We start from the raw sequence: 19,404 nt of genomic DNA, 5'->3' as shown, positions 1-19,404 counted from the left end.
TTTCCTAATGAAAGTTTCAATTTCAGTTTCATCTAATAAGAATACAAATACTATCTCCCTTATTATATTCAAGACGTTGTACCTTTATTCAAAATTATGAACATTTTAAATTTGTTTACAATGTATACCACCTCATAGGACACTAATGCTTAACCACCCTAACACAGTCAAAGAATCCAACCTAAATTATTTTTTATTCAAACCTAAAAAAAATCTAATAATTGCTATGTAGACTTCGGGATCATTAACCTTTGTTTCAAATACATCATTCATGGTGGAGAGAACTTTATCGATGCAATGAGAATCATTGCAACAGGTTAGCCCATCATCAACAAAAATGAGAATGACGAGCTTTGTATCAGCATCGGAATAGTAGCGCAGACATCGGCACTGTTTTGTTTGAGCTGATGAGTAATTAAATTTTTTGTAATTCTCTCGTTCCACGCACGACTCGTTGCCTCAACCCATACAAGGCTTTGTTTAGACGATAAACCTTAGTGGGGTGCTGTGGATCCTCGAAGCCCTATACTTGTTTCATGTATGTTTCATAGTGCAATTGGTCGTGAAGAAAAGCTGTTTTAATGTCAAATTGGCGTATATGCATATCTTCTCTTTCAGCTGTGGCAAGGACCAGGCCGATAGAATCAAATTTAACAGTGGGTAAGTAAGTCTAATGGAAATCAGTGCCGAACTTCTTCGAACACCCTTTTGCCACTACTCCCGCCTTAAAGCGATCAACAGTGCCGTCTGGTTTTGCTTTCAAAGCAAATACCCACTTGCAATTGATGGCTTCACGGCCGAATGGAAGATCAAATATAATCCAGGTATTATTTTGAAGCTATGAATCGAATTTTTCTTGCATGGCACGTTGCCACTGTGATCAGTGCGGAGAGGTTAATGCTTCAGAGTATGATTGCGGTACTGCTGGAGTTGTTAAACAGTGGAGTATGCGAAAAGTGGTACAGTTGAGGCAGAAGACAATGTATGGGCGGAATTCACCAATGAATATCTCCAAACTGTTTGCGAGTAACCAAACCGATCAGGAGGTCGACGTTGACGCTGCGAAGAAGATGGTAAAAATTGATTTTCAGAATGCGACGAGGTGGATTTTCTAAAACTTGCTTATGAGAAGTCGATGAAGGCCAGGAATCAGAAGGAATATTATCAGAATGAACATGATCTAGCTGTTGAATCAAAGAAATCGAAGGAGTGATTTGGTCTTACTGTCGGATTGTAAAATTCGTAGGATTAATGTGATCTCGCTGATGGAGTGAAGAATTCATGTCACGTGTGTTGGAAACATCTTATATATTAATATGATCACTTCTTACACAATACATTATGTGTACAAGTGTGATACCAATAGTCACAACTCTTGGTGTAAGGTCACAATTAAGCAGATAGTATTCTATATTAGAAACTAATGTACTATATTGAATATTTCTCCCAATACTCCCATTAGAATAGTCTTCATTCGTGAATTAAATTTCATTCATTGTAGAAGTTCATCCATTTTAGAACAAATATTTATGAGAAATTTAGGGTTTCAATCTCTTTTTTGGAGTGACAATGTTGGGGAATTTTCTTGTAGTTCTTCCACTATTTCTTCAAGTTTGAAAAGGTATGTGATGTCTTCTCTTGATTTGGGTATGTTTGTTGTTTCGATCTTGTTTGTTTTCTTTGTTTGATAATGCAATTTTGTTTGTTTTCTTCATTTGATATATTGATTTTGTTTGTTTTCTTTGTTTGATGTATTGATTTTGTTTTGTTTTGTTTGTTTGATGTAGGATTGTGGAGGTGTAGCCCCGTTGTGGTCAGCTATCCATACATGCACTGATGCGGGCTAGAGCGGAGGCACAAAGGTGTTCGTCACTCCAGAGGTTGGCCATCAATACAAGCGCTACGGTTTTGCTGCAAGCTCTGCAGCAAGCATGGCTGCAAGCTCCGTCATAGGTGCTGTGGTGGGCTTCTCAGCTAGCCCAGTGGCAGAATACAATTTACTACAGCAAGCTTGACTACAATAGCCTAGACTACACCAAGCTTGGTTGTAGCAGGTTGGATAGATAGGATTTGTATTTTGAAATGTCATGGATTTGGAGTAAGTTTGCTTATTAGATTTTCTACTCCATGATGTATTAAAAAATGAAGGTTGTGGAATTTCTTGTTGTTTTGAATAGACCAACAAGGCTTGAATGGTAGTAGAATAGTTAGCTTGTTTTGGAATTAAAGAAATTGGATACATGCTGAGTTGAAATAGGCATTGGAAATGTTTCTCTTTGAAAAGAGATTTTGTGAATATATCTATTGTCATATGTATAGTTGGCACATATTGTAGTTTGTTTTCCTTAGCAAGGATCTTTTCTCTGATAAAATGGTATTGTGTGTCTACATGTTTACTTTTAGAGTGATATTTTGGATTTTTACTAAGAGCAATGGTACTTTGTTTATCTAAATATATGGTGGTTGGTGCATGTTGAGGAAATCCAAGTTCATGTAATAACTTTCTTAACCATATGGCTTTAGCTATGGCTTTTCTTAAAGCCTTGTATTATGATTTTGTAGATGATAAAGCTACAGATTGTTGTTTCTTGTTGCCTCAAGGGATAATTCCTTCAACTACTAAGAAACAAAATTTTAAAATAGAATAACATATGTCCTTGTCACCTATCCAATCAACATCAAAATAATAATGTAGAATATTTTTTTGAGATAAGTATTGATATTTGGTTCCAAAATTTAATGTATCTTTTATATATCTCATAGTTCTTTTTAAAGTTTGAATGTATATAGAACTTAGTTTAGAAAGATATTGGGCAAAACTGCTGATAGCATAAGCACAATCTAATCTAGAATAAATAATGGCATGCATTAAAGTGCAAATAATTTGTGAATAGGTATAATCTTGAGAAGTAATGTGGTCTTAATTACTCAAATAAATTCCTGGTTGAATTGGAATACTTAATGGATTGGAATTCAATATATTAAATTCATGAAGTTTGTTTATTAAATATTTGGCTTGATGAAAGATTATCCATCTTTTGTCTCACTTTCTTAGAATGACATTGCTTAGAGTGTAATGGATTTTTTCTTCATCTGACATATCAAATTCTTATTGTAAAATATCTTTTATTTGGTAAATTAAAAAAATATTATTGCTGATAATGATACAATCATCAACATAGATTGTAATTATGGTAAAATCTTTTTCATTATTTCTTTTGATGTAAATGTTTGCATTTGGTTCTAAATGTTGATATTTATAACAAAGTAAGTATTGATCTAATCTTTGATACTAAGCTCTAAAAAATTATTTAAGACCATAAAAGAATTTATTTACCTTCCATACCTTGTTAGTATATATAAAAGATAATCCTTCTAGAATAGTCATATAGATATCTTCTTCTACAAAATTATTTAAAAATACTATTTTAACATCTAGTTGGTGTATTTCTAGATTGTGTTGAGCGACTAAGGCAAGAACTTTAATGGAGTTAAGTTTGACTATAAGAGAGAATATTTCTATATAATCAATGCCTTGAACTTGAATGAAACCTCTTCCAACTAATATTACTTTATATTAGTAAATACTTCCATTAGCTTTAGTTTTGATTTTAAAAATCCATTTTGAACTAATTGATTTTCTATTAGGTGGTAAATTTGTCATTTGTCATGTATTATTTTTGTTTAAGGATGTAATTTCAGCATTACTTTTTTGTTACCATTTTTGAGCATCATCCCTCTTCATTACTTCTTGAATGGAGTTTGGAGCTTTTATGATAGTAGAAATAAGGTGGACTTGGTGATGTCTATGACAATAGCATTTATAATCTTTTCTTCTTTGTATAGACTCTAACAACCATGTGGTTGGTTTAATAATTCTTGTTGGTCAAGAATTAAAAGAAAAATTTGGATCTTACAATGTAGAATGGACTTTATCATGTTTAAGAGTTAATATCTTATCATCATTAAAAAATAATAATTAAAAGAAGTCATTGATGACATCAATATAAAAAGGAGGTTGTTCTCATACATTTTGAGAAGTATTATGTAGTAGATATTGATCAAATACATAGGTGTCTTAGAAGTATAGCATTGGTGGTAAAAATATTCCATGAACAAGAAGGATGTTTTGCTCATTGATCCTTATAGTTGTTGTAGGGTGCTTAAATAATTCTAGGCCTAATAAGAGCTCTTCATTGTCCTTTGGCAAGTATTTTTCTTTTGGATCATGTAAATTCTCATTAAAGAGAATATCTCTGGAAATAAAAATTTGTTGATTTTGTATATTTATAAGTCTACAGGTTTTAGATTCTTTACTATAGCCTAAAAAGATAGCTTCTTGTGAATGAAAGTCTAACTTCTATCTTGTTTCTTTAAGAATGAATATATCATCTTTGCAACCAAATATTCTAACGTAAGATAAATTTAGTTGGCATTTGTACCATAATTCAAATCGTATTTTGGTACCCTGTACAAATTTGGTAGGGCTTCTATTTTGGAGATAATTGGTTGTTTAGAATGCTTCATCCAAAAACAATTTAGATAAGTTTGAATAAGATAGCATTGCAAGAATTGCTCCTATTAATGTTATATTTTTTTTTTTTTCAAAAATACCATTTTATTTTGATGTATAAGCTATAGTATATTTTTCTTTGATTTTTTCTTTGTTATATAAATCTTTAAATTTATTTGATTTATATTATCTTCCACAATTAAATCTTAAGGTTTTGATTTTAAAACTTGTTTGTTTTTCTACAAATTTTTTGTATAAGATGAATTTTTCAAATACTTCAGATTTGTATTTCATCAAATATACTTGGCAATATCTTGTTAGATTATCAATAAATGTAATAAAGTAAGCACATTGTGAATATGTACCTTCTTACATATGACCGCAAATGCCAGAATGTATAAGTTCTAATAATTGGATAGCTCTTTGTACACCTTGTATAGGAAACTTTTCCTTATGTTGTTTACTTTCTATGCAAGGTTGACATAAGGTAATTTTCTTTTCATGAAAGAAGCCAATTCTTATTGCCATTATTTGTATTTGTTTAAGTCTTTGTTGATTTATGTGTCCTAATCTTAGGTGCCACAAATTAACTTTATTGAATTGTATTGTTACTAGAATTGTAATTTGAATCTTGTTTAAAAGTATTTTTGTATCTAATTCATATAAATCTAAGTTCAATTTGTAGATTGCAATGGTATTACCAAATTTACTGATTAGTATAGTTGTTCTAGCTCTTATGCAAATTTCTTCTCCTACTATATCCAATTGTTTGGTAGAAAATAAATTCTTAGCAAGTACTAGTATATGTAATACATTAAGTATGATCTTCTCATCACCATTTATGAGTTTGGTATTTACATCACTATATCCTTCTATAATGTGTGTTGCAGTATTGTATGCTAAATAGACAACAAGATTGTCTTCATTTTTGATGTATTTAACAAATCCTTCCAACTCATGACACATATATTGAATTGTTCTTGAGTCTACATACCATATTGAATTTGAATTTTCTTTAACTATAAGAGCGGCTACATGTAATTTATTTGATTTTATAACAACATTTTTTTCTTTTCTATTATTAAAATTTTTAGTTGCTATTTTTGTTCTGCAATCTTTGATCAAGTAACCAAGTTTCTTACAAAAAAGCACTTCTTGTCAATAGCAAAATTGTTCTTTTCATGTGGCTTAGAGGTACTACTCTCTTCTTATGGACTCTTTTTGAAATTCTTATTAAAACAAGATTTCTTATTGTTATTCTGAAATTTCTTGTTATAGGGCTAAATTATTATCAAATATTAAACTCATATTTTTCATGAGTGTTTCTTCTTGGATCAAATTTGTTATCAAAGATGCTAATGTGATCTCATGCTGTCTTTTCAAAGAGCTAATAAATGATCTATAACTTAAAAGCAAACTTCTCATTAAGGTGAAAATTGCTTCATCATCTGGAACTATTGAACTTGCTACCAACAATTCTTTCATATAAACTCTAAAGATATGTATGTGTTTAATAACACTATTACCTTCTCTCATTTTTAAGGTATATAATTTATCTTTTAAATACATCTTAGTTACTTTATCATATGATTCAAATAATTTTACTAGTTCTTGTCATGCTAAATTTGCTGATGTGCAAGATTACATATGTAAAACAATGTTGTTTTCTATACAATTGTTGATTATACTTAAAGACAAGGTATCCTTGTCTACCCATGAGCTTATACTCCCTACTCCTATGGTAGATAAAACTAAGGTTCCGGCAGCAACTTCAGCTACCGGTAGTTCCATTGATAAGCATTCTTCACTACTTACTACAGACCATAGCTTTTCAGCCTTAAAAACTAGTATTAATCTATATTTCTATATATTAAAATATGAACCATCAAATTTTGGAACATGATTGATGTCCACTTTTTGTATCATCTTCAATACTCTTAATTTGAAGTTGAATTAAAATTATTCATTAATTTATTCTTGATCAATTCAATTTTACCTTTCTTATGTTTAAATTTAGAATTGCTTCTCATGGTTTAAAGAACTTCAAGTTCTTCATCAACCTTTCCTATTACAATAGATTGTATTACTGTTGTCATTTACAATCTAGTTTGTATTTTCAGCAATTCTTTTCTAAGTAAAGGATTTTTTAAAACTTTCTAAGGATCAAAAATCACTATCGCTCTAATACCATGTTGGAAAAATCTTATATATATATATATATATGATCAATTTTCACACAATATATTATGTGTACAAGTGTGACACCAAGAGTTGGTGTAAGGTCACAATTAAGTAGATAGTATTATAAACTGGAAACTAGTGCACTATACTGATTATTTCTCCAAATAAAGTGGTTCTGTATGTAGTACTGAATACTTGTGTAAATTGTCTAAAGATGATAGACGTCCAGTGCAGTGTGTCGGCATTGGATCAAGATTAATATCAACTCCAGAAGTAGTCGAAGGAGAGGATGACGTTGGATGAGAAAAATCAGAGGAATCAGAATGTGTACTTTGTAAAACATTATTTTTTTGTGCAGAAGATGATTGCTTTGGAGAGGTAAAAGGAACTTCCGTCGAAATAGTTCTGGATAAATCAGGAGCAGTACTGGTTGTTGAAATATATTTATTTTCAGCAAAGAGAATATCACGACAAATTATAACTTGTTTTCTTTTTGGATCCCCAAAACAATAACCTTTGTATGCATCAAAATAACCAAGGAATAAACCAATTTGACTTTTGGCATCAAGCTTTTTGTGTAATTGATGTGGAATATGAATAAAAACTTTAAAACCAAAAGGTTGCATGTGGGCAAGAGAAGGTTTTTTACCCGTATAAGCTTGGAAAGGTGTAATGGTAGGAAGAAGTTGAGAATAAGTTCTGTTTAATGAGTAAACAATATTAACAATTGCTTCAACCTAGAAAGTAGGATCTATATGTGAGTGATAAATAGAATTTTGAACTGCTTCCATAATAGGATATTATCTCTCTCTAATACTGCATTTTGTTCTGGCATATACAGAATTGTAAGTTCATGTTTGATGTCTTTTTGTGTAAATATCCAATAAAAAATTTACTACAATATTTGCCTCCATTATCAGTTCGTAATGTAAGAACTTTGTGACCTGTGTCACACAATATTGTTTTGCATGCCCTTAGAAAATAAATAAGAGCATTTGATTTTTGAAGAAAAAAAAATACAAAACGATAACGGGTACAATCGTCCTGAAATAGAATGTAATACAATGAACCACCATAAGATGGCACACTCATGGGGCTACAAATATCACTATAAAGAAATATTCCAAGAAATATTCCAAATAAGGAAGCTCGAGTTCTTGTAATATTTTGTAGAAATAGATTTCTGTGAGATTTACCAAATGCACATCCAGAACAAATACTTGGAGGATCAATATTTTTTAATTTAATACCTATAACAGAACCATTTGAAGCCATTCGTTTGATCATATCATAATGTAAATGGCTAAGTCGTAAATGCCATGAATATAAATCTTGTAATTCTTCTGATGATGGAGTATTGCCGTATGAGGCTGCATATGAAACAATGGCTGGAGAAAATATAATAGTAAAATCAAGTATGAAAGATCCCTGACACATATGCCTGATCATAATAAGCTGACTGTCTTGAATTGATTCAAATGTATGGTCTTTACAAAGAGTAAAATTTTTATGTAGGCATGCTACCTTTGTAAGACTGAATAAGTCTCTCCCAAAATTAGGAATGTATAGAATTTGTTGTAGAAGATGAACTTCATTCCCAGTGGATAATTGTACTAAATTTTTTATATTACCTGTACCTGTTACATAACATGTGTGTCCTACTGGAGTCTCAACTGGCCATATAGAATGAACTGGCAATGGTTTATAATTTATGAACCATTGTAGTTGATCTGTAATATGTTCTGTTGTCCCACTGTCTGCAATCCAGTCATAAATAGCACCAGAAGTTGATGCAGAAGCAGTAAACGCTCAAGTTATATCATTTGAAAAATCATAATATCGAATTTCTGGATTATAAAGATTATACTGATCGGAATGAGTATGTGAAAAATCTGGAAGAAAATTCTGATAACATTCCTCCTCTCCGAAATATTGAGTTTCATTGCGTTGATATACTGCTGTTGAATAAATAATCTCAGCAGAAAGAAGCCTGAGAAGTAGAGCCCGATTGCATTTTTGGTGGCCAAAACGATGTTGAGTAATGGGGACACTCCTGCCACCAATGGCCTAATAATCCGCAGGTATTGCATCTTGTTCGCCGCGTAATTTCAGAAATATCACAAGCCCGCTAATTTTTGGGACGAATAGGATGATGAAATTGCCTTCTTCCTTGCGATATATATGGGCGAGATGAAGACACAGTTACGTGGAGGAGTAAACCTCGGAGCAGACATACCAAAATTAGATTGGTGAGAAGTTGACGTGCCTGGATTGAAAGCCCAGGACAGAAACACTCTCAGTATACGCTAATTCTCTATTATATGGATTTGATGTGGAACGTCCACGTGCAGCATACAAAGCTCTTGTCTCCAGAGTGGTCTCTTGATGAATGCGTTTGAATAGTTTTGTCTCCTCCTTTCGTAATTAGATTCTCTAAATTTCCATCCTTGAGAGAAGTTCCCTGCCATGCTGAAGTGAACCCGTCAAAGTCGGAAGGTAAATTTGCAGTCAACTTCGAGATCATAAAATTGTCAGTGAATGAATTTTCTCCTAGCTCACGTAACTCGCTGAAAATAAATTCCAGGTGCGATGAAGTCGGATATCGTTTGTCAACTTCCAAATTTATGCATAAAAAAACAGTGGCTGCAGTTCGAAAATGTCGTTGCTACTTTCATGCTCCTGCTTCTCAAGAAAACGATCCAGAATTTCGTATCCCGTCATGGAAAAGTCAATGGCGCTAAAAAACTTCGTTCGATCGAGGAGATAAGTAATGTATACGCGTTATACTCGTGTTCATCTACTTTCTCCATCATCATAATCGTATTCTGCACCAATTCTGACAATATGCGAGATATGCCCAACACTCCCGGTGCACACTCTACCTGAAACATGGCCACTGCGTTCTCGCGCCCCACAGCGCGAATGGCATGGAAAACCACAGCTCCACCGAATCAACGAGTGCCACAAAACATAACAACATCCACTGCAGCGCCACACATCCCACGCACATGTGTTCGACGCTGCGCCCCCGACCGCTAAAACACGACCAGCTTTGACATGTGTTGACGATCTCCAGAAACGCAACAGAGAACGCAATGGACAAAGCTTGGCCACCACGAGCCCACTTGTGTTGTCAATCATTCAGTATCTCTTCATGTTATTGTAGGGAATCCCAGTTGCCACAAGCTCCTGAGTTCAATTTACACATCTACATCGGTCAGCCCAATGGTACAGAGCCCGGACCGCGGCGCTCCAGCGGCCACTCTCTACGCTCGTCATCAGCGGCTGTGTCTGTGCATCGAGATGATGCACTGCGGCCTCTTATTCTTCCAACTCGACTACCGACTACCGACTACCAACACTGTGACCTCTGGAACACGCTGCCCGCGCCGTCGTCGGTCCGGCCACGGCAGGGAGAAAGCAGCATTGTCCAGCGCACCGCATCGGCGCACAAGTGGAACGAAGCGGGATCCACTGCTCCCGACCTCGGTCCGTCGTCAGTACCTGCGGACGCAGCACTTCTTGTGGGCGTCGAACTTCATCCCCTTCTTGCACTGGTCGCGACACTTGCCGTTCTTGCAGGTGGCCTCCCCGCCAAAGTACTTGGGCTGGGGGCACTTGTTGCCGCAGCCGCCGCAGTTGTTCACGTCGCTGCCCACGTCCTTCTCGCACCCGTCCTTCCAGTCGCCGTTGCAGTTGGCCCAGCCCCACTTGCACGTGTACTGGCACTTGCCGCCGCTGCACTTGGCGCTGGCGTACGGGCCGCACTCGCACTTCTTGCCGCACGCGCCGCAGTTGTACAGGTCCTTGCTCACGTCCTTCTCGCACCCGTCCTTCCAGTCGCCGTTGCAGTTGGCCCATCCCGCCTTGCAGCTGTATTGGCACCTGCCGCCGTTGCACTTGGCGATGGCATTGGGGCCGCACTCGCACTTCTTGCCGCAGCCGCCGCAGTTGAACACGTCCTTGCCGACGTCCTTCTCACACCCATCCTTCCAGTCGTTGTTGCAGTTAGCCCAGCCGGCCTTGCACGAGAACTCACACCTGCCTTTGTTGCACTTGGGGACGGCGTACGGGCCGCACGCACACTTGTTGCCGCAGTCGCCGCAGTTCTTCACATCGTACAGGACGTTGGTCTCGCACCCGTTCTTGTGGTTGTAGTCGCAGTCCTTGGTGCCTTCTTTGCACCACGCGTCGGCAGAGCCTGCATGGACATGGCGGAACAAATCCAACACGTTATCGCTTCAGCGTGCCATGAACGAGTCCAAACGACACAAGCATGTGGAATGGTTTTTGGATCGGATCGGTACAGCACTTGCAATGCCGGGATGCATCCACTGAGACGCACCCTGAGATCGCTGGGTCCGAACGGATGGGCCCTGGTGCCAACACAGAAGAATCATGCAGTGAGCTCGTGCAGTGCGGGTCAGTGTTGGGCTAGGGGAGTGGGTGCGTCACCTATGAAGATCATTGCCAGAGTGGCGGCCACCAAGAGGCCGGCATGTCTCGATTGCCGGGAGATCGCCATCTTCGTGACAAGCTGGATCGTCTGCAGCTCCGCACCGATGCTTGCTTCGACTCACTGGCTCAGAACGCAATGGCGGCAGGATCGTACCGGAGGAGGAGGAGGAGCACGTTTCGATGACTGCAGTGCCCGCTGCCGCTGGTTATGTAGTGAACCGGGCTTGGGGCATCTGCGCATGGTTGGTAATTCTGGCGTTGACAGTGAAGTGCGTGAACTGGAAGTTCTGGCTCGCGGATAGGATTATGTTGACTTTCACGTTCACCGGTGACCTGGAAGACGGACCTGAAGGGGTGGTATCGGGTAGGGGGGGGGGACGAAACAGTCCTTTCGGGCTGACTGTGTGCCCGCACGACCGAGAGGACACGACTATTCGGGCTGCTGCGAATGCTAGTATGTGGAAGCACTCTGCAGAAGCTTGGCATGGGCACGCTTTGACTTTTGCGAGGGAACGTTCCAGTCCCCGGAAACGTCGTAATGTTCACAGAAGCGTGCTTCTCGGGGAGCGAGACTTGGTAAGTTTTGGGATCGTGCGTCGATGAGCCATCGGCAGCAATCCTGGACGCCCGTGGTCAGGGGGTGGAATTTCTCTTTCCATGCAACACACAGAGCAGGCCGGGCCGTCTAGATTGGGGATTGAACCGGTGACTGGTATTTTAGCGTTGTGTACGGGTTGTGCTGTAGGCGGGCTGCGCTTTTAGTCAGTCCGTGAGCGATGGAACTGCATGATTTGGACGATGAAACCTGGTCCGAGGTTTAAACCGCAACTATGGATATTGCATTGTGATGTCGTACTTGTAAACGGGTAGACTGTGTAATACAATGAAAAGTTTTACGAACAACCCTTTAATCGCAAGCAATATTCTGGGGAGTTTGCAAAAGCCTGGGTTAGATGGAACGATTTAAGAAAATATGAAACTAGAAATAAGGTTCTTGTATGGAATAAGATTCTACACACAAAGCTTCGTCTTATCTTTTCCGAGAGGCTCGATCAATGTTCTGGACTACGTAAAAGCATATTAAACAATCGAAAGCAAAGAGGTCTTCCATCCTGTGTTTCAGATAAAAATATGCAAATAGAATCCTGTTTTTTCCGCCGTCTGAGAAAAACAAAAGCAATAATACTACAACAGTGAAGAGCCATTTATTCGTATGGATTGACTTGCTTTCCACTTTTTGCGCTCAGGCGTAGCTGAGTAGACGCCGGGACAAGACATTGTGGTGGACGAGGTGGCAGACAATTCGCAATCCAACTTTTGGGTGCGTCGAGACTCCTAGAGCTGCATCCTCAAATTTCGTGCAGAACCGACGTTGACCATGTGAAATTCAGTACGTATGCAATAACATAGAGTTATTTTATTCGCATGTTGATCACGATTTATACATTTCAGGATTTGACAAGTTTGAGGATCTTCTACATACATTCTATTTCAACATTGTGTTCGAACTAAACTTATCCTCGAGCATATCGAGTAATACCCTGACCATGGTGTTCTGCATGGATAATGGGTTCATCCATGCACATAAGGTTCTCAGGTAGATATATTAGGCGAGTAAGAGGAAGAAACTCCAGGCGCTCCTTTTTTTTCCTGCCAATACCCCCTCTCGCTTAGGGTTTCGTCTCTATAATTCCTTTTCATGTGGCAAAGCTCTGTTGCAATGTCACTCTTTCTTGTGCGCCTGCTGAGCGAACAAGTCAACCGCCTCTCTTTGGTAAGTTTTCTTCCCTTCTTGTTTTGTTGTTGATGTTTTTCTTATTGTGTTTGTATAACATGTGCTATCATTAACTCAGCCTGAGGTGCTTTTGCTAGGTGTGTGGTTTCTAGTCACTCTTGTAAGAAGATGTTGTGATTGTATAATCATATATACATACATATGGCTTGTTGTGCAAGTCCTTAGATCGACTCAAAAATCCATGTTTTGAAGTTAAGCAAAGCTCATCTTTTGATATAGGTTTTGGCCCTAACTTTTATAATAAAACTTATATACATCCTATTACTACCAATGTATAGCTTCCATCATTAAGAGTTGATATAAGTTTTATAAAGAGAGAGACATTAAGTATATTATTAAGAATCAATAATTTTTTTATTTTTTATTTTTTTTCTACTAAAATTGTAGAGTTTAAGTAGGGATTAGAAGAAAGTGATAGAATCTACAGATCATTGGAGCACCTTGATGTTTATAAAGGTGGACACACTTGGCTATTAACAATGTGTTTTGGCTAAAGGTATATGACTTGACCTTGGCATTTATTACATAGATTTAAGAATGAATATAGTTTATTTATGATAGTTTATAGAAAAAATATAAAAGAACTTATTAATTATAGTTTTTTTTATCTATAGATATAGGTTGCAATTCCAGCATGTCATTGGTGTAGATTTTAGAATGAAAGATGAGATTGTTCTATCGCTTTTGTTAGTTTAGCATATTGATTGCTTTACTCAATATATCTACTAATTGATTTTTTGTTTGAAAAAATAGAAGTACGTAAAAATAGATTAATTTCATAATATCTTTTGAAGAAACTTCTTAGAAGCTTTATAGATGTCTCTATGACTTTACACGTATTTTTAGTTAATTATTAGACTTGAAACTTGATCAACAAGTTAGCTACGTGATACACGTCTTCATAGTTTTTGGAATAAGATAATTATGTGGCACATACATAGATAACTTGTGTTACAAGTTAAGTCATGTGTCTTGCAATATCAATATATGTTAGAAGTCCTATAAAATATTATTATATAGTTCTTAGTTAGAGAGTATATATTGAGGCAAGAGTGAAGTCTTCTTCACTCTTGTCAACAACTTTATTACATCTTAGTCTTATTTCAAGATTTTTTAGTCTTCTTATCTTTGGCAATAGCCATTTTAGTTCAATATATTATCATCTTTGAGTGATTTTTTAGTCATTTTAAATGACACAAAAGTGTATTGAGGATTGATTTTTTTAAGATTCATGTCCTTGATAGTCCAAGGTCTTATAAAATATAACTATGTAGCTCTTAGTTAGATGGTACATAAGGAGATAAAAGTATAACCTTCTTCACTCTTATCAATTCTTTGTTTGCTTCTAATCTAGTTTCAAGGATCTTTAGGATTGTTGTTTTTTGGAAATAGTAATTTTAATTTCTTCTTAAAAATACATATTTTTTATATTTATTTTGTAATCTTTTTTGATACATATCTCACATGTTTATATTTTTTCTTTAAGTACTTGTCTTTGACATTTGTTCAAGTTCTTCTTCATTTTGTGACAATGTAATATGTTTATTTATATTATTATATAATATAGAAAATATATCATTAAGATCTCACATGTTTTTAATATTTTGTTATCTAATCTTTGATTCATAAAAAATAACATCCTCACAAATGATTGTCTTTTCTTTTCTTTTTTGTAGAATTGTACATTTAATAAGCTTTATTATTAGAGTCATATCTAACAAAAATTCACTTTTTTATTTTACTTTAAAGATTTGAGTATTGTTTTTAGCTATATAGAGATAAGTAATATAATCAAAAGTTTGTAGATGAATTATATTGAATATATTTGTTATTAATAATATTTTATAAATTTCTTTTTATTATTAGTATTTTTAAAAACATAAGTTTAGAAGATAGTTTAAAATATGAAAATTATACAAACTATTAAGAATGCTAAATCCATCACAACAACATATAGAAATGAAGAACCTCAACAACAATGTATTCTTCCTTTAATACATGGCAAGATACAACATGTTTACTATCACAATCTAAGAAAAAACTCTCAAAGCTTGGAGCTACTATCGGAGACAAAAACCTCTCTTGATTCTGTGTCAAATTTGCCTCTTTAGAATCTTTTTATATTTCATTTCCTTGATACCTCTCTTGCTACCTTGATTACACTAGCTATAACTTATTGTTATTCCTACTAGTAAGATATGTTATTTATTCAAATTCAAGTTGATCATGGTTATAAAAATTTATTTAAATATTATGAAAACCTTTTGGAGTTTAAAAATCTTATTCAAATTCTTCATAATGGCCTCTCCAAGTAATATAATTGTTTTTACCAAAATCTTTCAAATATATTCTAAAATTCCTAAAACACTAAATCAAAGCTTTAAATAATTTCTAAAACGTTTTTTTTTATGATTTAAGATGCTAACATCAGATTGAACCTACTTTATCCTATCTTCTTGATTATTTTATATCAATTAAATCAATCAATTTATATCGACACTAAATTACTAAAAAAACCATAAGGTTCTTTTTTCAACTTTTTTTACCTACTAATCAAAATCAATGAGATTCTAATAAACAATACATGTGGGTAGAAGATTGATTAGATATTGGATTCAATAGCTAGATACTAATTATCACAATAAATAAAAATATATTAATTAACTAGTTAATTATCTCTAAAGTTGATGATGATTCTATTTTTATGATTTTCTCTCCAACACTACTCTTGCAATTTACAAAACCTTCCAAATTCAAACAAATACTTTACTAATCAAAGTGACTTCCTAATTTGAATAATTTGTATGAAAACAACATATAAAATAAATTTTTGATATATCCACTGATTGAAATGCATGCATAAAACTCACAATATTCCCTCAAATGGTCAAATTTGACAATACTTTTTTCTCCTTACATATACTCTATAATCCTTCAAGTTCAACATTGACTAGAGATGATAATGTAGCCAATTGAAACAATCTATTTTTCCGATAACAGATTTGTGGTTTAAACCCTGACATAATCATGCACAATGTATGTTTATATGTTATTTCCCTCATCTCCTCCACCCTCCCTTCAAATTGTGTGCGTGGACAGATCAAAACAAAACCAGACTGGCCCTAGAATTCTAGACGGATGATTTTTTTTTTAAAACGATACAAATAAAATACTAATCATCTCTCATGTTCCCATGTGGGGGGAGAATAGCCTCACCTGGTGAGCTCCCATGTGCATCGAGGGCACATTAGTCAACAACCGATTTTGTACATCACCATATCGGAACGATCGCCAGGAAGTCAACCAGGGCGCCTTTGCAGGCCAGCCATTGCCCCGCTTCCTCTGCACATGGGGCTCCACACGTGGCTGGATCAGATGCAGCAGCCACGAATCTCGACGTAAGTGCGACCAGTCGGCGCAAGCAGTTCACCATTCGCGTGCCTTCGAAATGCAATGACAAAAGCACGCAGCTTACAGATTTTCACACATTCGCTTATTGCTGCACCATCATGCTTCGAATTCCTGGTCTCTGTGACTTGTTCAAGTCATGATTGCAACTGGAAACCACCTGAAATGCTTCGAGGGTTATCAGATCAGGCCCACCATCCGAGCCTTGGCCTTCCAAATCCTCACGCTGCAACAGGTAGATGCCTGAAAAGGCTCAACTGGGTGTCAACTTGCACGCGCGACACTGCTCATGCTCTCAATTTAGAAAGTTCAGGTCCGGGCTGTGGCACTGCTTTCATTGATCTCTCAATCCAAGGCAAACGATGTCGAACTGTAATACGCCGCGGAAAACGAGGTTACCGTGCACTAGCGAAGAGCTCGATTTCGTCCGACGAGTGGGATTAAGCCACGCAGAGCGGGCTGAGGTTGGAGTTCATTGTCGAAGTGCTCAGATAATCCGGGACCGACCGGCTCAGGATTGTGGTAAAGAATCACGCTCACTTGAAGATTGAACTCAGCGATTGAACCAGTGCAGGCACTGAACTGGGCGATTTATCCAGTGCCGAGGCTAAACCCAGCGGTTTGCAAGAATCGGACAAGCTCCAGTTACTACCTACCGTCAAATTTGGGCTTTCCAATGCGATCGTTGCTCATTACGTCCAAGCTGAAATGAGAGTATGATCCACAACAGCCATGTGAGAAAACCCGAGTGCTGGCCGGAGGGTGCTCTCACCCACAACGAGACGACGCTGGAAGTGTCGCCGACCCTGCCACTACAATGAGCATGAGCGCAGGTGAACCCGCGCATGTGGAAGAGGTTGGACTAATTCAAGTTACGCTGGAGGAAAAACAACGCATTGACACGAACGTCCCCGACGATGCGAGTAATTGTAGATGGCTAGTAGCATTGTAAGATTGTAAAGAAGAGGCAACGGTGGAAATCCGAAGTTCAATACAGTGGACTGATCATTTAAGCGCAGCCCGACGGCTAATAATCTAGCTGGTGATCGATTTTATGTGGGTCGGGTTGTTGGATGAATACATCCAAACATAGTCTACTCCTCATTCATTCGTAGCACCAAATGGATTTCAGTCTGTGAGTTAGGTAATTGTGTTCGATAGTTTTAGTTCGAGAGAGAGAGATACAGGTGCAGAGTGTTATCGAACGAGAGAAAGAATACTTTCAGTATTAGATTCTTGGGACACTAAAGAATTGTGTATGATTGAATAAAGAGATATTTGTGTTATAAACGAGTGTACATTTGCAGAGAGAGTATAGAATTTTAACAGGTTATGGGCCCACACCCGCGTGTACGCTGCGCTGAATACACATATATAGTTTTTCGCTGCTCTGAATCTCATGAAACGTCCACTACAATAGGGATTCGATAAAAGTTTCTCCACTACCTTGTTTCTTGATTATTGATTCTTGATTATTTTTCTTTACACAAGATTATCGTGATATTTACTATTATACATGGAGTATCATATTATTTCAAGACCAGATTCTATTATTCTTATTACAGTACTCAATATCAACAGCGTTATATCACACTAGGTTCTACATTCTAATTTCACACTCCTAATTGCTTCTTGTTTATTTTCTTCATTGTGTTTTTCAATCCTTTTTCTGATTCTGTTTTACTTGATTCCACTCTATTTCTATTCATTGTTTATATCTCAATGTATCATGGACAAGCATGATAAAATACCGATTAAGATGTTCTACAAAACCAATTTCTCTATATGGAAATACCACATGGAACTAATCTCCAAAGCAAAGAAGATTTTACATGTTGTCAATGGACTTGAGAAGTGTGAGCTAAAATAAGCCTCCACTAGTTGGAAGTTTATTCTAGTTCAGAATAAGTGAATTAACTATTTATTTCTTAGAAATGTTAGCTCTTATTAAAATCTTAATATTTTCACTCTTAACCTCTTTAAATCACCAAGTGTGATATAAACAATTCTCCACTATTTGCAAGGTTGTCTTAGTTCACAACAAGTGAATTAACTATTTTTTTTTTTTAATAAGTTGTAGTTCTTATCTAATTTTTAATTAAATCACTCCTTAATCTTAATTAAAGAAAACTAAGTCATTAAGCAAAACCTCTCCCTTGAATTGGCATACAATAGCAAATTATCCACAAAATGCATGCCAAAGGATTTCCTTCATTTAACTCTTCATTTAATTGTTTGATTGTTATTTTTATTTTTTTATTTTTTTCTTATATTAATTTTTATTTATTAACAAACAATCATCTTAATATAATTTATCATCCATAAATAATTTATCATCTACTTTTAAGATTCATCCATACTTTAAAAATTCATCCAAATTGTTTGCTTTAGAACCTAATCTAACTTCATTCTAATATAATCTAAATCACCTAGTGTGAATTCGTTTGCCTCAAATCTCACTAAGTAGGAAGACTTGATATTATCTATTGCGATTGAACTTAGATTTGATTTTGTTATTGAAGTGACTGGACTTTGCTTCCTTGTTGCCGATGAATTCAATACAATTTAAAATCATTTTTTTTTTACATATGAATATGGAACTTCTAGCAACAAGAAGTGTGCTTCAAAGGGAGACTTTGATCCTTTTCAATCAACAATGTTGAACAAAGAGGCCATCTTTTGGTCTTAGCTTCACTCTTATGTTGGTCAATGCAGCCAACCTTTTTGTTGTGAGCTATCTTCACCACTACATTCCATTTGGATTTCAAAGTCCAAATTTGTACTCAACTCCGTTGATGGAAGATGTAGATTGTTGTTGCAGGCCACCTTTGACTCTAGCTCTTCTTCACATTGCTTGTTGTCAAGAATTATGAGTAAGGAAAATCAAGGTTGTTGTCCAATTAATCCTACCACTACTACTTTGTCCATGCCTATTTTATATACATTAAGTGCCTAATGAAGTCTTCTCATTATGATGTTATATGAACTTCATGAGGGTGGTTTAAATTATTAATGAAGGATTGTATTGCATTTATTGATATAATTGCTA

At 35.9% G+C, this 19,404-nt stretch overlaps 1 protein-coding gene and 1 long non-coding RNA gene across 14 annotated transcripts; both read left to right on the top strand.

The window, feature by feature from the left end:
* The first annotated feature begins 1,053 nt into the window (after positions 1–1,053).
* On the top strand, positions 1,054–2,254 carry LOC149987676 (uncharacterized). The gene is made up of 2 exons (XR_016497808.1): positions 1,054–1,621; positions 1,788–2,254. It is a non-coding gene; the product is annotated as an uncharacterized LOC149987676 (long non-coding RNA).
* Positions 2,255–9,738: 7,484 nt separating this feature from the next.
* On the top strand, positions 9,739–17,648 carry LOC112293825 (uncharacterized). Of its 13 annotated transcripts, none has more exons than XM_073539921.2 (5): positions 9,739–11,394; positions 12,400–12,542; positions 12,742–12,926; positions 13,113–13,166; positions 13,375–17,648. In XM_073539921.2, the coding sequence occupies exons 1-2, from the start codon at positions 9,790–9,792 to the stop codon at positions 12,403–12,405; spliced, it is 1,611 nt and encodes a 536-aa protein (XP_073396022.1). In that variant the 5' UTR covers positions 9,739–9,789; the 3' UTR covers positions 12,406–12,542; positions 12,742–12,926; positions 13,113–13,166; positions 13,375–17,648. The 13 variants fall into 13 exon arrangements, with proteins under 13 accessions (XP_073396022.1, XP_073396020.1, XP_073396021.1 ...); XM_073539919.2 differs by having other exon boundaries at positions 13,346–17,648; XM_073539920.2 differs by having other exon boundaries at positions 13,106–13,166.
* Positions 17,649–19,404: the final 1,756 nt, after the last annotated feature.

This window comes from Physcomitrium patens, chromosome 16 (assembly GCF_059467195.1).
Source record: "Physcomitrium patens ecotype Gransden chromosome 16, ASM5946719v1, whole genome shotgun sequence".
Taxonomy (NCBI): Eukaryota; Viridiplantae; Streptophyta; class Bryopsida; order Funariales; family Funariaceae; genus Physcomitrium; species Physcomitrium patens.
This window is presented reverse-complemented; position numbering and strand designations above follow the sequence as displayed.

Coding starts and splice junctions, on each gene's coding strand:
- LOC112293825 (XM_073539912.2), top strand. CDS start 9,790: ATGGACAAAGCTTGGCCACCACGAGCCCACTTGTGTTGTCAATCATTC.